At 35.8% G+C, this 19,358-nt stretch overlaps 1 protein-coding gene across 4 annotated transcripts in view; it reads right to left on the reverse strand.

Moving 5' to 3' along the window:
- The window catches only part of LOC125683151 (CCR4-NOT transcription complex subunit 4-like), a 182,787-nt gene that overhangs the window by 101,971 nt on the left and 61,458 nt on the right, over positions 1-19,358 (reverse strand). For all 4 annotated transcript variants that reach the window (XM_056139605.1, XM_048923989.2, XM_048923990.2 and 1 more), the window contains exon 9: positions 8,055-8,122. In XM_056139605.1, the coding sequence (XP_055995580.1) occupies positions 8,055-8,122 (68 nt within the window). The remainder of the gene's footprint in view (positions 1-8,054; positions 8,123-19,358) is intronic.

The following is a 19,358-nucleotide window of genomic DNA, read 5'->3' on the forward strand; positions in this document are numbered from 1 at the left end:
AGTCGTTTTGACTACCGACGGGGTCAACATTCTTTAAATACTTTGAAAGAGTCTTAATAAACTAGTGTAGGTTTCAATTTAAAAGAAAAAGTTTGAAATTAGTGATTCTTTCAATCACTTCCGGTTACGACCGGAAGTGATAACGAAAAACAAATTAATGTGCATGCACTATACAATCGAGAGATCTATAATACCTGAAAGTTTCATTTGTTCCTCTTCAGTCGTTTTTTAGATTACCCCCGGAAAAGATGATTTTTTGAAAAATGGAAATCGGACATATCTTACGAACGGAAGTAGATTTTATAAAAATGAAAGATCCTGTCTAAGGGTACTACAATTCTCTATCATCTTCATAACTAACAAGAATATCCATTTAACAATCTCTGAGAAATCGTGTTGAAAAAATTTGAATATAGTAAATTTTTCAACCACTTCCTGTTGAAACCGGAAGTGACGTACACTCATATATAAAATAGGTTGAAGATGGACTACTGCTAATCTATAACCCCTGCAAGTTTCAAGTGTATATCTATACTCGTTCCGGAGATATCAGGGAAACAAAGTCTGAATTTGTCCACACCATATCTAACGACCGGAAGTGAATTTTACAAAAATATTTGATGTTACTGTCGACATATATAGTGACTATAATATATGTAAAACTCAACTCATTAACTTGTTTCATGACTGAGATTTATGGCACTGAAAAATAAGCAAATAAATAGACTTTCTTTGATATAACCGGAAGTTGGAGATTCAACTTCCGGTGGGGTCAACATTTTTTGAGAATTAGTAAGAGACCTTGTAAACCGATATAAGTTTCAATTTGAAATAAAAAAGTTTGAAATTGATGATTCATTTAAGCACTTCCGGTGACGACCGGAAGTGACGGCGACAAAAAATATTACGTGCATGCACCATAGAGAAAATAGATCTATCATCCCTGAAAGTTTCATTCGATTATCTTTAGTCGTTTTCAAGTTTACCCCCTGACAAGGTTGCTTTCAAAAACCGGAAAATCGGACGTATCTGACGAACAGAAGTGAATTTTGAAAAAATGAAAAAAAAGCCTCGAGGTATCATCGTTCTCTATAACCTGTGAAAGTTTCAGGAAAATCCATCCAACGGTCTCGGAGACGAAAGGGAAAAAAAAAAAAATAATAAACAGTAGAATCACTAGAAGGTCTTCCGTTAGTAACGGAAGACCTTAATAATAATAATAACTAGTTCTAATTGTAACGGGGACCATTACATATGTTCCCCAAACCTCCCCCAATTAAAAAGCGATGTCCTTGTGAATCTATAGCAAAAAATCATTTTATTTTAGCCTTTAATTACATGTAGTATGTTCAGTATGGTCATTTCAGTACCAAAAAAAAATGAAAGAAAGCGTTGCACGCGCATACACGCGCACGCGTGTATGATTCCGAATTTTGGTTGATGTCGTTCAACAGGCATGTGTATCATATACCCACAGTGTGAATTTCATAACGTTTCCACCAAATATAAGGAAGTTATAGCGATTTTAAAATCGTCAAATCAGAATTCAGCACACGTGCATGCACGTGCTGAGCAGTAATTCTAACCACAGCAATTTGTAAGGAGTACCAAGACACATCTAAACCATTAATATCAATAGAATTTGATGAAAAACAAAAACGTTATTGTCCTTTAAAAACTGAACATTTGAAAAACATTGCACGCGCATGCGCGTGTTAGTTGGCCTTTTATATTACACCAATATATAGATACACGTATTGTCTACATATGCTGTGAATATCATCTCATTCGCTTCGTAAATAAGATAGTTACAGACGTTTTAGTACTATCCAATCAAAATGAAGCGCACGTGCATGCGCGTGCAAATTGGTAATTTTGACCATGAAAATCAGTTAAGGGTCTCAATATCTACCTATGATATGAATATCAAGCCATTTCAATGAACAACAAAAAAGTTAGACTGATTCCAAAGTTAGTGTACAAATTTTGTAATGCACGTGCACGCGCATGCGTGCGCGTGAAGACAAAATAACTATCATTTTTCATATCTACAAATGATATACTATCATCCTATTTAGGTTTCATATCGATCCCTTTAATATTCTGATTTTCCATTTTTTGTACCAAAATTGCAGTGCGCGTGCAGACAAAATGACTATCACTATGCACATCTACAAACGCTATACTATTATCCTGGAAAGTTTCATATCGATCCCTTTTGTAGTTTTTGAGAACACTACCGGACAAAAAAGTACCGGAGAAAAAGAATAATAATAATAATAATAACTAGACACGATCTCGTTGCGAGCAACGAGTAGGTCTTCCGTCCGATTTGTTGATGCACTCGGAGTTAAAAAAAAAAAAAAAAGACAAATGAGTCCCAATTTAGTTTCCGACTTTAAGACACTTTAGATATAATCAATTTTTCATATCATAAGCTTCTGAAGCAAAGTTGCGGTGAAATTCGTTTGAAATTCGACTCTCCAGGCGAGCCATAAGGCCCGCGGGCCTATTTCTTGATGTCATTTGTTAGCCCTCTATAGACTCAACAACTTTAGTTCTATATGTCTTTACAAAATATTTACCTGTAAAAAGTTATTGAGATCGACCGATATCGACAAAAAATCGACTCTACAGGCGAGCCATTAGGACCATAGACCTATTTCTTGATATCAATCGATAGATCTCGATAAACTGAACAACTTTTGTTCAATATGTCCTTACAAAATATTTACCAGTTACAAGTTTTTGAAATCGACTGATATCGACAAAAATCGACTCTACAGGCGAGCCATGAGGCCCACAGACCCATTTTTTGATATTGATCGATAGGTTATGACACATTGAACAACTTTTGTTCAATAATGCTTTTCAAAAAATATGTCGTTTTAAAGATATGAGGCGTCAAATATTTACGATTTTGGCCCTTAAAATCTCTAATTACGTAACATATGACCTACTTTTTGATTTGATAAGATCAAGCTCGTTGAGATGAACATTTCCGCTACTACAACTTATTATAAAATATTAATAGTTTCTGAGATATTCTCAAAAACATTTGGACCCTTCTGAACCCCTAATTTAAAGGGCCAGCCCGTTTTGCTTGATATCGTAAGAAAGGCCTTGTCATTTTAAACATTTTTTGCTCAACAATTATTTAGAAATTCTTTACCGTTCTCGAGTTATCTCTACAAGAAATATTTAGGGGCCAAACTGTAGCTCCCTAACGGGGCCACATAGGGAAAAAACGAAATGTACATAATGTTTAGATTATCATTCTGAACAACTTTTGTTCAATAATGCTTTTCAAAATATTTGTCGTTTTCAAGATATGAGGCGTCAATTATTTATGATTTTGGCCCTTAAAATCCCTTATTACGTAACATATGACCTACTTTTTGATTTGATAAGAACAAGCTCGTTTAGATGAACATTTCCGCTTCAATGACTTATTACAAAATATTAATAGTTTCTGAGATATTCTCATAAACCTTTGGACCCTTCTGGGCCCCTAATTTAAAGGGTCAGCCCCTTTTGCTTGATATCGTAAGAAAGGTCATGACATTTCAAACATTTTTTGTTCAACAAGTATTTAGAAATTCTTTACCGTTCTGGAGTTATTTCTAGAAGTAATTTTTAGGGGCCAAACTGTAGCTCCCTAACGGGGCCACATAGGGTAAAAACGAAATATGCATATTGTTCAGATCATCATTCTGAACAACTTTTGTTCTTTATTGCTTTTCAAAATATTTGTCGTTTTCGAGATACAAGGGGTAAAAAAGTTATGGTTTTGGCCCTTAAAATCCCTTATTACGTAACATATGACCTAAATTTTTATGTGAATAGATTTGGATTGTTGAGATGAACATTTTTTGTTCTTTGACTTATACCAAAATATTAACGATTTTTGAGATATTTAATCTAGACTTTGAGCCCTTCTAGATCCCTAATTTAAGGCGTTAGCCCCTAAATCTTGATATTTTCCACAAGATCTCGTAAATGTGCACAACTTTTGTTCTACATGTCTTAACAAAATATTTGCAAGAAAAAAGATATTGGAGATCAAAGGTCAAAAATCGCCGAAATCGACGAAAAATTTTGGCATCCATTTTTTCAGGTCCAGGCGAGCCTTTAGGCAAATCGCCTCCGGTAAAATCGAATCCCCAACAAATCTTCTAAAATGTTTACTCTATCTTGTGTAGAAATTTCAAGACTCTAGCTTCAAAACTGACGGAGGAGATGTGTGGACAACAAGGCCCTTCAAAAAGTCACTAAAAGAGAGATAACTCCTGACCGGAAGTGACGTCAAGCACGAAATTTTGCAAGCAAAGTCTCGTCACCAAAAGACATCTTTCCTGAAAATTTCGTGAAAATCGATCGAGAAATGGCTGAGAAAAACGCGTGTACTACCAAGGAAAATAATAATAATAATAATGAAGAAGAAGAACGCGAACAATAATAGTAAGGTCTTCCGCAGGAGACGGAAGACCTTAATAATGAAGAAGAAGAACTCGAACAATAATAGTAAGGTCTTCCGCAGGAGACGGAAGACCTTAATAATGAAGAAGAAGAACGCGAACAATAATAGTAAGGTCTTCCGCAGGAGACGGAAGACCTTAATAATAATAATAATAATAAGAAACAGAGTAAAAACAATATGTTCCCAAACTTTGTTTGGGGAACATAATAATAAGAAACAGAGTAAAAACAATATGTTCCCAAACTTTGTTTGGGGAACATAATAATAATAAACAGAACAATAACAATAGGACTTTCCACTGAAAGGTGGAAAGCCCTAATAATAATAATAATAATAATAAACAGAACAATAACAATAGGACTTTCCACTGAAAGGTGGAAAGCCCTAATAAACAGAACAATATCAATAGGACTTTCCACAGGAAGATGGAAAGCCCTAATAAACAGAACAATAACAATAGGACTTTCCACAGAAAGGTGGAAAGCCCTAATAAACAGTACAATTACTAGAAGGTCTTCCGTTGGTAACGGAAGACCTTAATAATAAGAAACAGAGTAAAAACAATATGTCTCCGACACTTTGTGTTAGGAGACATAATCATAAACAGTACAATCACTAGAAGGTCTTCCATTGGTAACGGAAGACCTTAATAAGAATAAGAATAAATATAATAAGAAACAGAGCAAAAACAATATGTCTCCGACACTTTGTGTTCGGAGACATAATAAGAAACGGAGCAAAAACAATATGTCTCCGACACTTTGTGTTCGGAGACATAATAAGAAACGGACGCCAGAACAACGAATGCAGACCAATTGCAATAGGTCACCTGAGTTTACTCAAGTGACCTAACAAAAAAAATATATACAAATACACAATGTTGTAGAGCTGGGTTTTTTTGTAAATTTTCTATGTCAATACAAATTATCATAATTCATACTGAAATATCTCCCTTAAAGAGACACTACAGCTCATTTTCCACATTTTAATAAAGTGTTTTTTAAAACATGTATTGATAAAATGATAAAATTCATATCGATACTGACAATTTTGAACAATTGGGATGCATCAATTTACTCTCAACTGCGCTTTGAAGATCGTTCGGAATTCAAAGGTTTCTTCATTCTGACTCGGACTTTTGAATGCTTATTTACATCACGTGGTTTTGAATGACAGCAAAGGTGTTGTGTAAGAAATTATTTAAATTCCCCTTCAAGGAGGTCCACACTCACCTTTCAAGTATAAGAGTATTCCCTGCTCCTTAAAATAAGTAATTATATCAATAATTATTTCAACAGAAACCCTTCCATGTTCCCATTGACCGATGTTTTTACAACCAGGATCCCCCCTCCCTTTTTACGCCACAGATTTTGAATGAAAATCCAAATTTTGCACCAGAATGGCCGATTACTGTGGCTAATCTTTGACTTTCACACCCCCTTCGGAAATCCTAGATCCGCCACTGAGTTACATGGGTTTCTCCGAACTCTTTGTTTTCCAGCGGTCAAACTGATACCATGGTAAATTTTATTTCACGTATGAGTTTTATCTCATTCTATTTTTACCTTTTTTCTCACAGAATCTGTCAAAATTCTAGATCTATCAACTACACTTTCTCTCACTGGACGACATGCTGCACTGTTTACTGTCTATGCGCATGCATCTGAAGATTGAAAGGAGGAGACTCGATATTTTTTGTATAGGCCATCAAAAAGTATTAATTTTTACGTTAAAACGATAATTTTTAACTTTAGATAAGTGTTATTTTCGCAAAGTTCATACTTTCAACAATGCAACAAAAATTGAGAAAGCGCAAGGAAAATTGTCATTTCATGATTTTTGCGCAAAATGAGCTGTAGTGTCTCTTTAAACAGTGGTAAATAGATACAGTCATAACAAGAGGACCATGGGCCACATCGCTTACCTGATTCACCTTAGTCCCTATTGTGGCCCCAACCTACCCCTGGAGGCCATGATTTTTACAAACTTGAATCTGCACTATGTCAGAAAGCTTTCATGAAACTGTCAATTTCTTTGGCTCAATAGTTCTTGAGAAGAAGATTTTTTAAAAACTTTTCCATATATATTTGTATGTAAAACTTGATCCCCTATTGTGGCCCAAACCTACCCCTGGAGGCCATGATTTGAATCTGCACTATGTCAGGAAGCTTTCATGTAAATTTCAGCTCCTCTGGCCCAGTGGTTCTTTAGAAGATTTTTAAATGACCCCTCCCTATTTTTTCATTTTTGTAATTATCTCCCCTTTGAAAGGGGCATGGCCCTTCATTTGAACACGATTGAAAGCCCTTCACCCAAGGATGCTTTTTGCCAAGTTTAGTTGAAATTGGCCCTGTGGTTCTGGAGAGGAAGAAGAAAATGTGAAAATTTTATGCCGCTGTTGACAGAAAACAAGACAAATTTTGATCAGAAAAGCTCATTTGAGCCTTCCACTCAGGTGAGCTAATTAATGTCCATCAAATGCTACAAAATTCGAACTTGATCTGAAATTACACTGCAATTCTTTGCAAGCATAAAGGGGAAAAGTCTGGAAAACTAATGGGACAGATTGACTGACAAGACAGAGGGACGAATAGACCGAGAAGAAACTTATGGTCACCTTCCATTTCACAAAATGGTAGGGGACTAAAGAAAATTAATACTTTACACAACATGTTCATAATCCATGAAGCCCCATCATCTAGTCCAACACCCAGTCATGTGGTGCTCACTTTCACAATTTTGTACAGACCTTCCAATCAATAAAAGCCCGCCCACTCATCCTTTGCCAATTTAAAAGCTGAGATTTGCTACACAACTCAGCTAAAAAGTTTGGAAAACTGATAATTCACACTATTTTTCTAATTAAGTCCAAGGGCCATAACGAAGTAAAAAAAATCAATGGACCGGGGCCAAATTCGAACTTGATCAGTAACTTGTTATGGCAAAGCAATGTACCAAATATAAAATAAATATCTGCAAGAACAGAGAAAAAAAGTGCGGAAAACTGGACTGACGGACAGGCAAACCTTAAGTCCCCTTCGACTTTGTCGGTAGGGGACCAATAAATATCTAATAGTAAGGCCAATTCAACTTAATTAGTAGATTATCATCCAGGGTCAGCAAAAAGTATGGGGTGGATGGGAGGATTTTATTTTTTAATTTTTATTTTCTGAGAAAAATATTAAAGACAAACGAGGTTTTTTTCTCAACAGATCCGAATCATTTAATGGCAGATGGATATCAATCTATGCTATTTTCATACACTAATTCCAGGTTAAGCTTTTAATTTAAGGATATAACAGAAATATACCTAACTTCTTCAAGATTTACGTCTGTAAGAACGCAAGAAATGAAGAAAGCCACATAGATCTATTTTCTTCACGTGGCTTTTCACGTTCCTATACCGGAAATGTAAACAAGAAATGTAAATACTGGAGTCGGACTTGAAAATATTCCGGAAATCGCAAGTTTCGCAAAATAAAAAAATTCGGGGCGGGCCAATTTTTGAGGGGCAGGCGGGGATGATAATCTATCAATTAAGTTGAATTGGCCTAATAAAACAACTCATATTCACCCCATTTGCATTTCCTCTTTGGTAAAACTTGCTGCTTCCTCGCCTAATTCATGCAAGTACATACAATCCTAAACAGTAAAGAAATCAAAGATAACAATTACCACAACAAATCAAACTGCAAGACATTTATTTATTTTAAGCAAATAATACTATGTGATGAGCAAGAGGCCCATGGGCCGTAACGATCACCTGAGTATCCATATTTGCATTTTGTACACATGATTATGATCTTTTAAAATAAATGCAATTCCTATTCAATTACAGAAGAAGGAAAAATGGAAGTTTGAAGCATATAACGTATTTTTAACATATTGAAATTATTTTAAAAAGATAAGGAATCTTTTTTAAATAATTTCAATATGTGGCCTGAACCCCTGACCCAAGAATCATGAATTTCACAATTAAGGTAGAGCTTCATGGACATCATAATCATGCATTTGGTTGGGTTTTTTTTCCAGATATGTTACGATTATGACTAGAGTATTCTGTTTAGTGTTAATACCCATACTTTGTGTCACATCTTTTTCCCTTTTCCTTATAGAACATATGGATCATGTTTGAGTATGTTTTTCTGCATATTGTTTGAATCTTGCATGTTTTAGTAAAAATTGTTACATCCTTTATATTTAAAGATGTTTGTCAAGTTGCTTTAAATTGTTGCGCTTACTTTGCGGAAGGAGGGTGATCATTGTTTAAGATTTTCATCCAGATCATTGTTTAAGATTTTTATCCAGACTTGATGTCTCTATTGTTATTGTTATACATTGTAGGCGATCTTGTTTCCTTGAAGTTTCATGTTTTCGCTCTGGAGACCGCCATTGCAATTGTACTTTTCGGTCTCTCAAGTCTGATTGCAATTGTACTTTTCGGTCTCTCAAGCCTGATCGCAATTATACATTATTGTATTCATAGTGTTAAAATTGACTGTAGACAATTCTATTATTTTTCTAATGAATGCTTACAACTTTAATCATTATGTTTGGTGTATTACAGTGAAACTTCTCCAAACTGGCCCCTCAGAAAACTGGTTCTCCCTGAATATCGGCCGGTTTTCAAAGTCCCGGCAGAAATCTGAACATTTCCTTACAAAGAAAGTCTTACAAAACCGGCCACCCCTGAAAACCGGACATCGGCCACTTTTTAAAGTACATTTGTTAACAAACGTGTCGTTTACCCTTATCATACTGGCCACTATTTGAAGACAAGAAAATTTTGGCCAGAGGTTGATCAAGTCCAGGTGTGTAAATTGACTGACCAACAGGCCAGGTGGGAAATTATCCATGGGAGGTGTAAAAAACACAAGTGGCCTCTTTAATTTCTATTGTTTACCTGTGCTGTCAAGGGTGTGAATTGACACTTGGTTAATCCAAGTGACCCTTCCAAATTCTGTACAAAAGGTAAAAAACAGATAGGAACATATTGAATGAATACAGTATCAAATGTCATATTGCACCATACTTTCGAATGGATATAAGCAATAGTTAATAAAGAACAAATCCATGACTGTTAATGATAATTATTAAAAGAGAAATTAATTCTGTTGGTTTCAATAGACTTAGAATTCCTAAGAAAAATTCAAATTACAATTTCATATTTACTACTAAGAGGAATTCCAGTAATAGGCCTTTGTGTTTTCTTTATGTATCCTATGATAGATTTTCAGTTTAAAATTAGATTATTTCAGCGAGAATTTCATAATTATAATTATATAAGGTACAAACGGACTAATTTGATCTCCACTAATAATTGATCATAGATCACCAGAACAAAGTGAACAGTACCTACTTTGTGAATATTGAGATAAAATATCTCCAAATGCTAAATTCTCAGTAAACCGACCATCCCTCTAAACAGGCCGGGGTTTTTTTTTTCGGTCCAAGAGCCGGCCGGTTTAGAGAAGTTTCACTGTACTTTATTAGACATAATTTGGTTATATTAAGTTTTTGCCAATGACTGCTGGTACAGACGGTGGCCTACCTACCAGGCGTTCCTAGGGAAGCGCGTGGGTTGTGGGGGATCCAGGGGAGCGATAATCAAAGGGTATAAAAACAAGACACGAGAAGTGCCGGGGGACTCAGCGACAGATTCTTAATGTTGGAGGCCGTATGTTTAGTTAAGGGATTTTCTATTGGATTTTAAGGATTTTAGAGGATTTATTCTTCTTTTTTTTTATCGTGATATCATGGATTAGAAAGTTGATGTCGGGTTAATCTTGATATTTCTGCATAAATTCAATTCATTTTAATTACGGTTTGGCTAGGGGTTATTCTCTAAGTTTTACTCTGTACATTAGTGATAATTAAGAGGACCTTATTGGAATCTATAAATCATCAATAAGTATATCATAAATTATTTTACTGTTGGAATAAGTATATTGATCAAGAAGTCCATAACAGCTGAATTTGATAGATTAGATATACAATCAATTCTGAATTTTATTCACATAACAAAGTGCTGAACTGATTTCAAGTAAGAATTACTCTGGTTATTCTATGGTATTTCTACACTTCATGATACTTAGTTATTCACTAAATGGGGTCATTCTCACTTAGTTACATTTATATAGGAGTAGAGAAGATTTTCTAAAGATTTATTACATTTTAGAACTTCACAATTTAGGTAGAAAGCTTCATGGACATCATAATCATGCGTTTAATTTTTCTCAAGTATATATGGGGCTAAAGAGGTAAATATTATAATATTTAATGTATTTTCACAAAACAACCAAATTGGTCTTACCCTAGGGCCTGAACTCTGACTCAGGGGTCATGAATTTCACAATTTAAATAGAGAACTTCATGGACATCATAATCATGCATTTCATTTTTCTCAAATAGATATGGCAGTAGCGAAGAGGATTTTTCTAAGATTTAATACATTTTCACAATATAGCTACATTGGCCCCGCCCTAGGGCCTGATCCCCAAACCCTAGCTGCAATAATGTGGCCCTCTCCGATTTTTTTTTTCATTCTGACATTTTCGGGATAGGGTTACAATTCCAGAGGATCTTCATAATGTTGCAAAATATTTTTATGAATTATCTGTAATGAACTCTGTGTATTTGTTTTCAATGTTGTTTACACCAAAAAGAGTACCAACTTTGTGCTTGGGCATGTCTAATAAAGGTGTTTTTCATTTAATATCATGTACAACATGCAAAATTCTTCGTTTGCTCCGCCATTCTTCCTATTACAAGATCTCGTAGGTGAATCTACTAAACAATCAGCACGAAAATGTAGTTGCTCGAGCCATTCCGACAAAGAAAGGAAAATCTTATGGTGGCAGAAAAAATTTACACTCTCAATGCTGTTCATTTTTTTTAACTTGACATTAAATTTAAACCTTTACAATACTGACGAAATAAGCTTTCTCCTCTGTACTTGTCCTTTGATGTAAATGCTAACTTATATGCCATAATTTATGCAAATAACTTGACAACCGGAAGTTGAAAGCACAATATCAATCAAGAAATTGGAATATATCGAAATTGTTCAAAAAGGAAGAATAGAGCCTCACAAATCATAATTTGAAGGTTGTAAATCTATATATTGACTAAGAAACATAGAATATTCTATTCACGTTAAGTCAACAAATGTTTAGAATGATCGAAAATGTTGCGGGAGTGAATCACTCCCACATTTGCGCCATTACAGAGATCCTAAAGAGTTGTACCCCCCCCCCCCCCCCCAACAAAACTTGGAAAGGGCTACATTCTTGCAGCTACCCTAACCCTGGAGACATGAATTTCACAATTTTGGTAGAAAGCTTCATGGACAACATAAGCATCCAGTAACTTTTTCTCAAATATAAATGGGACTAGAGAAGAAGATTTTCTAAGATTTTATACATTTTTATGAGGCCCCAGGAGTGGTACCCCGGGAGCCATGATTTTGTAAACTGCACTAATTGTCAGGAAGCTTCAAAGTAAATGTAACCTTCTCTGGCCCATTGGTTCTTGAGAAAAAGAATTTAAAAGACTTTCCCTATATATCTGTATGATTAGTTATGTAAAACTCTGATCCCTTATTGTGCCCCCCCCCCCCCCCCCCCCTTCCCCCTAGATATCACAAACTGTTGAACAGCAATTATCTCTCTAACTAACACATATATATTCTGATTTTACACAATAATTTAACACAATGCAATTTTTGAGGAGGATAAATATTGAAAATTAGGAGTTTCAGGAGGGGTTTGTTTTTTATTTACCTAAAATTTGGAAAAAATCCGAAAAACTAGGGAAAATCAGGAGTCACTTGACAGATTGTTAAAATCTCTTAAACATACACAATTTATATACTAAGTTTGGTCCTGCCCTACAGTAAGGACCTCTACCCCGGGGATAATAAAATTTATAACATTCCTAGAAGCCTTCCTGCTCTACATAACTATGCATTTAGTTTTTCTTACAAGTGCGGTTGTAGACAAGGAGAGTTTTGAAAATTGGTAAATTTTTGGCAGTTTTTGCCACGCCCCTAGGGCCCCCGGGGCGCAGGGAATCCTGAAATTTCAAAAAGCATTAAAAAAACTACCAGATATCATGTCCTATAGATTAGGGACAATTTAGAAAATCTACCAGACAAGTTTGAAATTTATCAGACAGAATAAAAAAACTGAAATTGTTTCACCTTTTTTTCTTTATTTTCAAGCCTCCGAGTGTGACAGTTTAAAACATTTACTTGTGTTTAACAGCTCTCTATGTTTTGACCAAATATGAACTAAATTTTCTTATAAATTTTGTTGTAGTTTGATTTTCATCCTTTTTTCCCATATAGACCTGTGCTTGTGGATATAACCACATACCCCGGAACCCCCAGCCAGCACCCCCATCCCCCAGTTTACGAGAAAATATCTACAGTCCCTGAAACGTTCTACTTTCCCACTAGAACGGTGAACGCACGGTGAGCGCATGCAGAGCGAACGGTGAACGCACGCAGAGAGAACGGCGAACGCAATTTGGTGAACAGTGAGCGCACGGTGAACGCAAAGTGAACGGTGAACACGATATAGTCTATTCACTCAGTATATTTCGGATTTTTCCCTTGGATTGTACTTGCTTTATAATCAGGTAGAGAATATATATATGAATACATCTGTTTGTTCATTTTTGTGCAAATACTGGATGTATACTTCTCACGAAAACAATTGTAAATTTCACATTAATGCACGTAACAATGATTGACAAACACAAGAAAATTTCATATGTTCATTGTTTACAGTATTGCATATTCTGTACAGATACATGTATACATGAAAACTAGAAACATATTATTATGTTATAATATTTAGAATTCTTGACGTTTTCATAAATTATGAATATCGGTGCTTTATCTCGGTATGCCACATGTAATAATTATATATTTTGACTTAAGATGCATAGTATTATATTTCTTAATACAAGAGTATAAATGATGCATGTGAATTAAAGATAGTCTAGTAATTAGTGCCAAGAATTTACAGATGCACATGGATGACTTCAAAATTTACGAGCGCTGTCGTTTGGATTACACACAATTAAAAAAAAACATCCCCGAAAGGAGTTGAGATAAATGCATTGAACAATCAGCACGGGTAGAATAGGTACATCGTGTACCTCGTGTTGACACCTGAACGCTTCTAAATAGTATAAAAGGTTTATTCCCACGTAGATTTTGCGTAATTCACTTTACTGTAAATACAGATATAGTATATCGAACTGAGGAAATAATCTCCCAGAATTAATGTACGTACGTACAAAATAGTGTGACCATGAATTTACATTTAGATTGTGCAATATTTTTTCATATTTTTGATGCGGATAAAACTGTTCATTGCACTGAACTATAGTATATCATCTGTGGCGCAGAAATATACGAGAAATATTTCCTCTTTATATTACAGACAAACGGTTCAAAACTTTTAAATTTGGGGAAAGGAGTAAATATATTTATTGACAATGTCTCTCATAAAGATAGGTGTAAAATAATCAGAAATATTTGTCAAATCAATTTGACATTTGAGCATTTGTGCATTGAAACGTACAGTGTAGCATAGTATTTTTTAAGTAAGGGGGGGGGGGGGGGGGGGGGGGGGGGGAGGGGATGTTAAAGAAAAATGATAAACTTATATAGAATTCTTGTCAAGTGAGACAAAATAAAATATAATAAATTGTGCTTTTGTCCATACTTGAAAATATCAAAATGATAATTTGGGTGGGGGCGAGGTATTTGTAAACTGAAAGTGCCTCATTTTCGTACACGTACCAGCACTCATTGCTCGTTTTTCGCTATATGCACATGCATAAGGGTTAAATTCATAACTGAAGGTTCTTGCATTTTTCACTCATTCAGAACTTACCAAAACAATACTTGTGTTTTGTAATGATAATAATTAACAATGATTTATTCAGATCTTTGATATTGATGAGTGATCCGCAGTTTTCCTAGAGTTTTCGCAGTTGATAATCCTGATATTTGTACTTTATATATTAAATTTCTGATATAATAAGAAGTTAATATACTTTCACTCTTATGCATAAGTTCCTTTTTAAAGCGCTTAGCGTAGCTGCGCTTTACTGGCAGCAGTTGGATTTTGCTTTCGTCATCACGTTTCCGGTTTACCGACACCTATAGGCAAATTTATGCATCGCTGTAATCACGTCGTGTTTAAAGTAGTCGTATTTTTGCAACCGATCTAGTACGGGGATAACATTCATATCCGATGGGACATTTTTTTCCGGAAATACAGTTCGTTGAACAGTGGATAAAATATGTATAAAAAGGTGACATTTTTGTCCTCATTCCTGTGGAAAGTGATACACAGATGCAGGTCATTCTACAGTTAAAATTCTCATTTGAATCTGCGTCTGTAATAATCCAAGTGATTATTAAGTAATTCAAAATCTAACAAGAGGCCCATGGGCCACATCACTCACCTGAGTCACCTTGGCCCATATCTGAAGACTTTCCATATATATTTGCATGTAAAACCTAATAGTCCCTATTATGGCCCAAACTACCCTTTGCAAACTTGAATCTACACTATGTCAGAAAGCTTTCATGTAAATGTCAACTTCTTTGGCCCAATGGTTCTTGAGAAGAAGATTTTTAAAGCTTTTTCCTATATTTGTATGTAAAACTTTGACACCCCCCCCCCCCAACTTGTGGCCCCATCCTACCCCCCGGGGGCCATGATTTGAACAAACTTGAATCTGCATTATATCAGGAAGCTTTCATGTAAATCTCGGCTTTTCTGGCTTAGTGGTTCTTGAGAAGAAGATTTTTAAAGTTTTTCCCTATATATTTGTGTGCAAATCTTTGATCCCCCTTGGGGCCCCATCCTATCCCCGGGGGCCATGATTTGAACAAACTTGAATCTGCACTATGTCAGAAAGTTTTCATGTAAAAATCAGCTTTTCTGGCTCACTGGTTCTTGAGATGAAGATTTTTAAAGATTTTTCCTATATATTTGTATGTAAAACTTTGATCCCCTATTGTGGCCCCATCCAACCCCAGGGGCCCATGATTTGAACAAACTTGAATCTGCATTATGTCAGGAAGCTTTCATGTAAATCTCAGCTTTTCTGGCTTAGTGGTTCTTGAGAAGAAGATTTATAAAGTTTTTCCCTATATATTTGTATGTAAAACTTTGATCCCCCCCCCCCTTGTGGCCCCATCCTACCACCGGGGGCCATGATTTGAACAAACTTGAATCTGCAATATGTCAGGAAGCTTTCAGGTAAATTTCAGCTCTTCTGACCCAGTGGTTATCGAGAAGAAGATTTTTAAATGACCCCACCTTATTTTTGCATTTTTGTGATTATCTCCCCTTTGAAAGGGACATGGCCCTTCATTAGAACAAACTTGAAAGCCCTTCACCCAAGGATGCTTTTGGCCATGTTTGGTTGAAATTGGCCCAGTGGTTCATGAGAAGATGAAAATGTGAAAAGTTTACAGACAGACGGACAGATAGACGGAAGCCGGACAAAATGTGATCAGAAAAGCTCATTTGAGCCTTCAGCTCAGGTGAGCTAAAAATGACTAAGAATCTGTACATGAAACCGTTTTGGCTATTATGGTGCCTTTACATTGTTACCTTCGCATAGCACTTAGAGGTCAAGAAAATCAATACATGGTCCAGACTATAATTAGAATCCACATCATTACGCTATATACGAGTCATGAAGATTTCCCATTTCTGTTTTGATGCTGTTCCGACACAGTAAAAATTTTGTCCAACACAGCAAAAATGTGTGCAACATAACAACAACAAAAAAATAATACCGTATTTTGCCGAATATAATACGCACTTTTTTTAGAGAATATTTTTGTGCTAGAAAGGGGTGCGTATTATATACCACAATAGGTTTTTGACCTTTTTTTTTCAGATGAAACTCGGCGATTAAGTAGTGTAATATTTCACTCATCGATCAAGGCTTCGGATACTGTACGCTTTTTCACGTTCACCTTTTTATTAACTAGAAAATTCGACCTCAAGAAAATTACTACAGAAACGTAAAATTGCAGAAAATGTGATACTTACAATATCTAAATAATTCAATTATCATGAAACAAACATCCAATTAAATTGCATTGGATCTGACAATTCATTACATCACATGCCGCCATTATTGAAAGCATGTGTACACAATAGTGCCTTGTCACGTGCTAAAATTGTTGGAAAATAATTTTGTCACTTGCTTAAAGTTGGTTTACTGTAACTTTTATGAATAGGCCTAATTTTTAATGAAATACTAATTTGAATCTTTGAAATAACTATTCTTGCGTAAAAGAAATAATTACCTTATGAGAGGGTGCCCAGAGCGTGTGTTTTACGAAGCCATTGTTGTGTACACTGTGCTTTTGTTAGATACCCCCTCCGGGTAAAGAAATACCTAACAAAAATTTTTCCCCACACATTTTAATAAATGAAACAAGAATTCATGCGGATTTTCAGACATATATTAACATGTGAGCATGCATGACGATATATACAGGTAGATCTATAATATAAACACACAGTCGTAATGTTTGTAATCTATCGTTGGGAATACGCATTTCAAAAGCCTTCGAAGTCCTCCTCATCGTCACTTTCAAATAATCTATAAATGTCCCTGAGCACAGAGAGTGGCGTGTCGTCATCGCTGTCATCATTGTATACAATATCATTTTCATCGCAATCCTCATCACTTGAATCAACTGGAGATTCACTGTCCTTACGAATGTTATCATCCCACAAGATGTCATCTTCGGATCCGTCCATAGCGTTTGAAATGGAACATTTCTTAAATGCATGTACGATGATCTTCGGATCCAGTTCTTCCCACGCATCACATATCCATCGGCAAATGGTGTCGAGTTCCGGCTTCCTCATTCTTCCTTGACTGGTGTAGGTGTGGTTATCACTACACATCCATTGGTTCCATTTTTGTCTCAATGAGACTTTCATAGGCTTGTTCACACTTACGTCCAGAGGTTGTAATACACTTGTCATTCCTCCCGGAATTATTGCAAGGTCTGTTTTATGATTCTCCTTTAACATATCCTTCACTGCTGGAGATCGATGGCATCGAAATGCATCCAACACTAACATACTGCGACTTTTTCCATCACCCGGACGTCGTCCCCACACTTTCTTTATCCAGTCTTTCGTAATGGCATCATCAAACCAACCGCTGGGATGAACATTTACAAATATTCCCTTGGGAAACTGAAGTTTGGGCATAGTTTTTCTTTTGAATACAACATACGGTGGCAGCTTTCCTCCGTCAGCAGTACACGCTAACATGACCGTAAATCGGTTTTTTTCATTCCCCGTGGTTTTGATCGAAACTGTAGAAGCACCTTTCCGATTGATGGTAGTGTCGGCTGGGAGATCGAAAGTTAAAGGAGTCTGATCTGCGTTCCCGATCTGTGATAGACTGTACTGATGTTTCTTCCTCATCTTGATGATGAAGCTTTGGAAATTGGAAAGTTTATCCTCATAGTCCTCGGGTAATTTTTGAGAAATGTGTGTTCTGCGTCTGATTGATAAATCGTGTCTCTTCAAAAAAGCGTAACACCAATCCACTGATGCTTTAAAGTCCTGCGCTTTTGGTTCTTTCTTGGCAATTTTCAGCGCTTTTAGTCGTAGTTCGGCAGTTGATATTCCATATCCCTGTTGTCTGCGATCTGTAACCCATTCAAGTAGTTCTGTTTCTATTGTAGGAAATAAAGCTGAGCGACCTCTTTCTGCCTTCTTTGTCTTTGGTAGCTGTTTTATTCTTTCTTTCTGGCATCTCCAGAGACGTACGTTTGCCTCGTTGATGGAAAACTCTCTGCCTGCTGCCCGATTTCCATGAGTCTCGGCATACACTATTACTTTTAATTTTTCTTTTGCCGTAAAGGACTGACGTACTTTACCCATCTTCATGAAACAAAATTTCAGAGGATTATGTTTAAATTATATATTTTTCTACCGTATCCAAAGCATTGTTTTTACAGTCAGAGCACTAATTCTTTAGAGATCCCATTCAGCTTTTGATCATAGTCATCGTAGTTAACGAGGAGTTGATAATTTGCATCTTTGTACCTACCATGGTGTGTTGATTACAGTAAAATAAGCGATAGTTTAATTGTTTAATTTTATTTTTATAACATCGGCTATTTGATTGATTTTAAGTTTCAACAAAGGAAATATCGAGTCAGTTAAGACTTTAATGCTACAAAATCTCGTGCTTTGCTGAAATGAACAGGCTTGTCCGGGTTGATATTTTCACTGAAGATTCTCATTGAAGATTACCGCGATGTAGACCTCATCTCAAAAAGTTTGCAAATTATTGTGCGTTGTTTAGAATTCATTATTTCTGCAAAAATATTAAGTGAAAATTAACACTATTAGTATAAAATAAAGATTACCGCTTGGTCAAAATTTTTGCTGCGTATTATACACCCGAAGTGCGTTTTTTCACCAACTTTTAGGCTCAAAGTGGGGGGTGCGTATTATACACCACTGCGTAATATATTCGGCAAAATACGGTAACTGCATGATCCGCGTCGATCGTGAATGAAATAAAACTTGTGCACGATTATGTTTTGACAGCGAAGGACAGAGATCGGTGTCTCAGAGGGACGATATTGCGTAACTGCTTACACCTCCCCCGATCATATATGTAAGTAGGTCATGCAGGAATTTAGAGGATGCAACGGTGTAACTTAGGCTTACCTTACTCTTTCTAAATGACCAAGATATTCTTCAAAATCATCGTCAACACAATCAAATTTGATTTCGATATTTAGTATCGAAAATGAGACTGGGAATAATAATCTGGAGGGAGGGAAAAATAAAAG

The sequence above is a fragment of the Ostrea edulis genome, chromosome 6 (genome assembly GCF_947568905.1).
Source record: "Ostrea edulis chromosome 6, xbOstEdul1.1, whole genome shotgun sequence".
Lineage (NCBI taxonomy): Eukaryota > Metazoa > Mollusca > Bivalvia > Ostreida > Ostreidae > Ostrea > Ostrea edulis.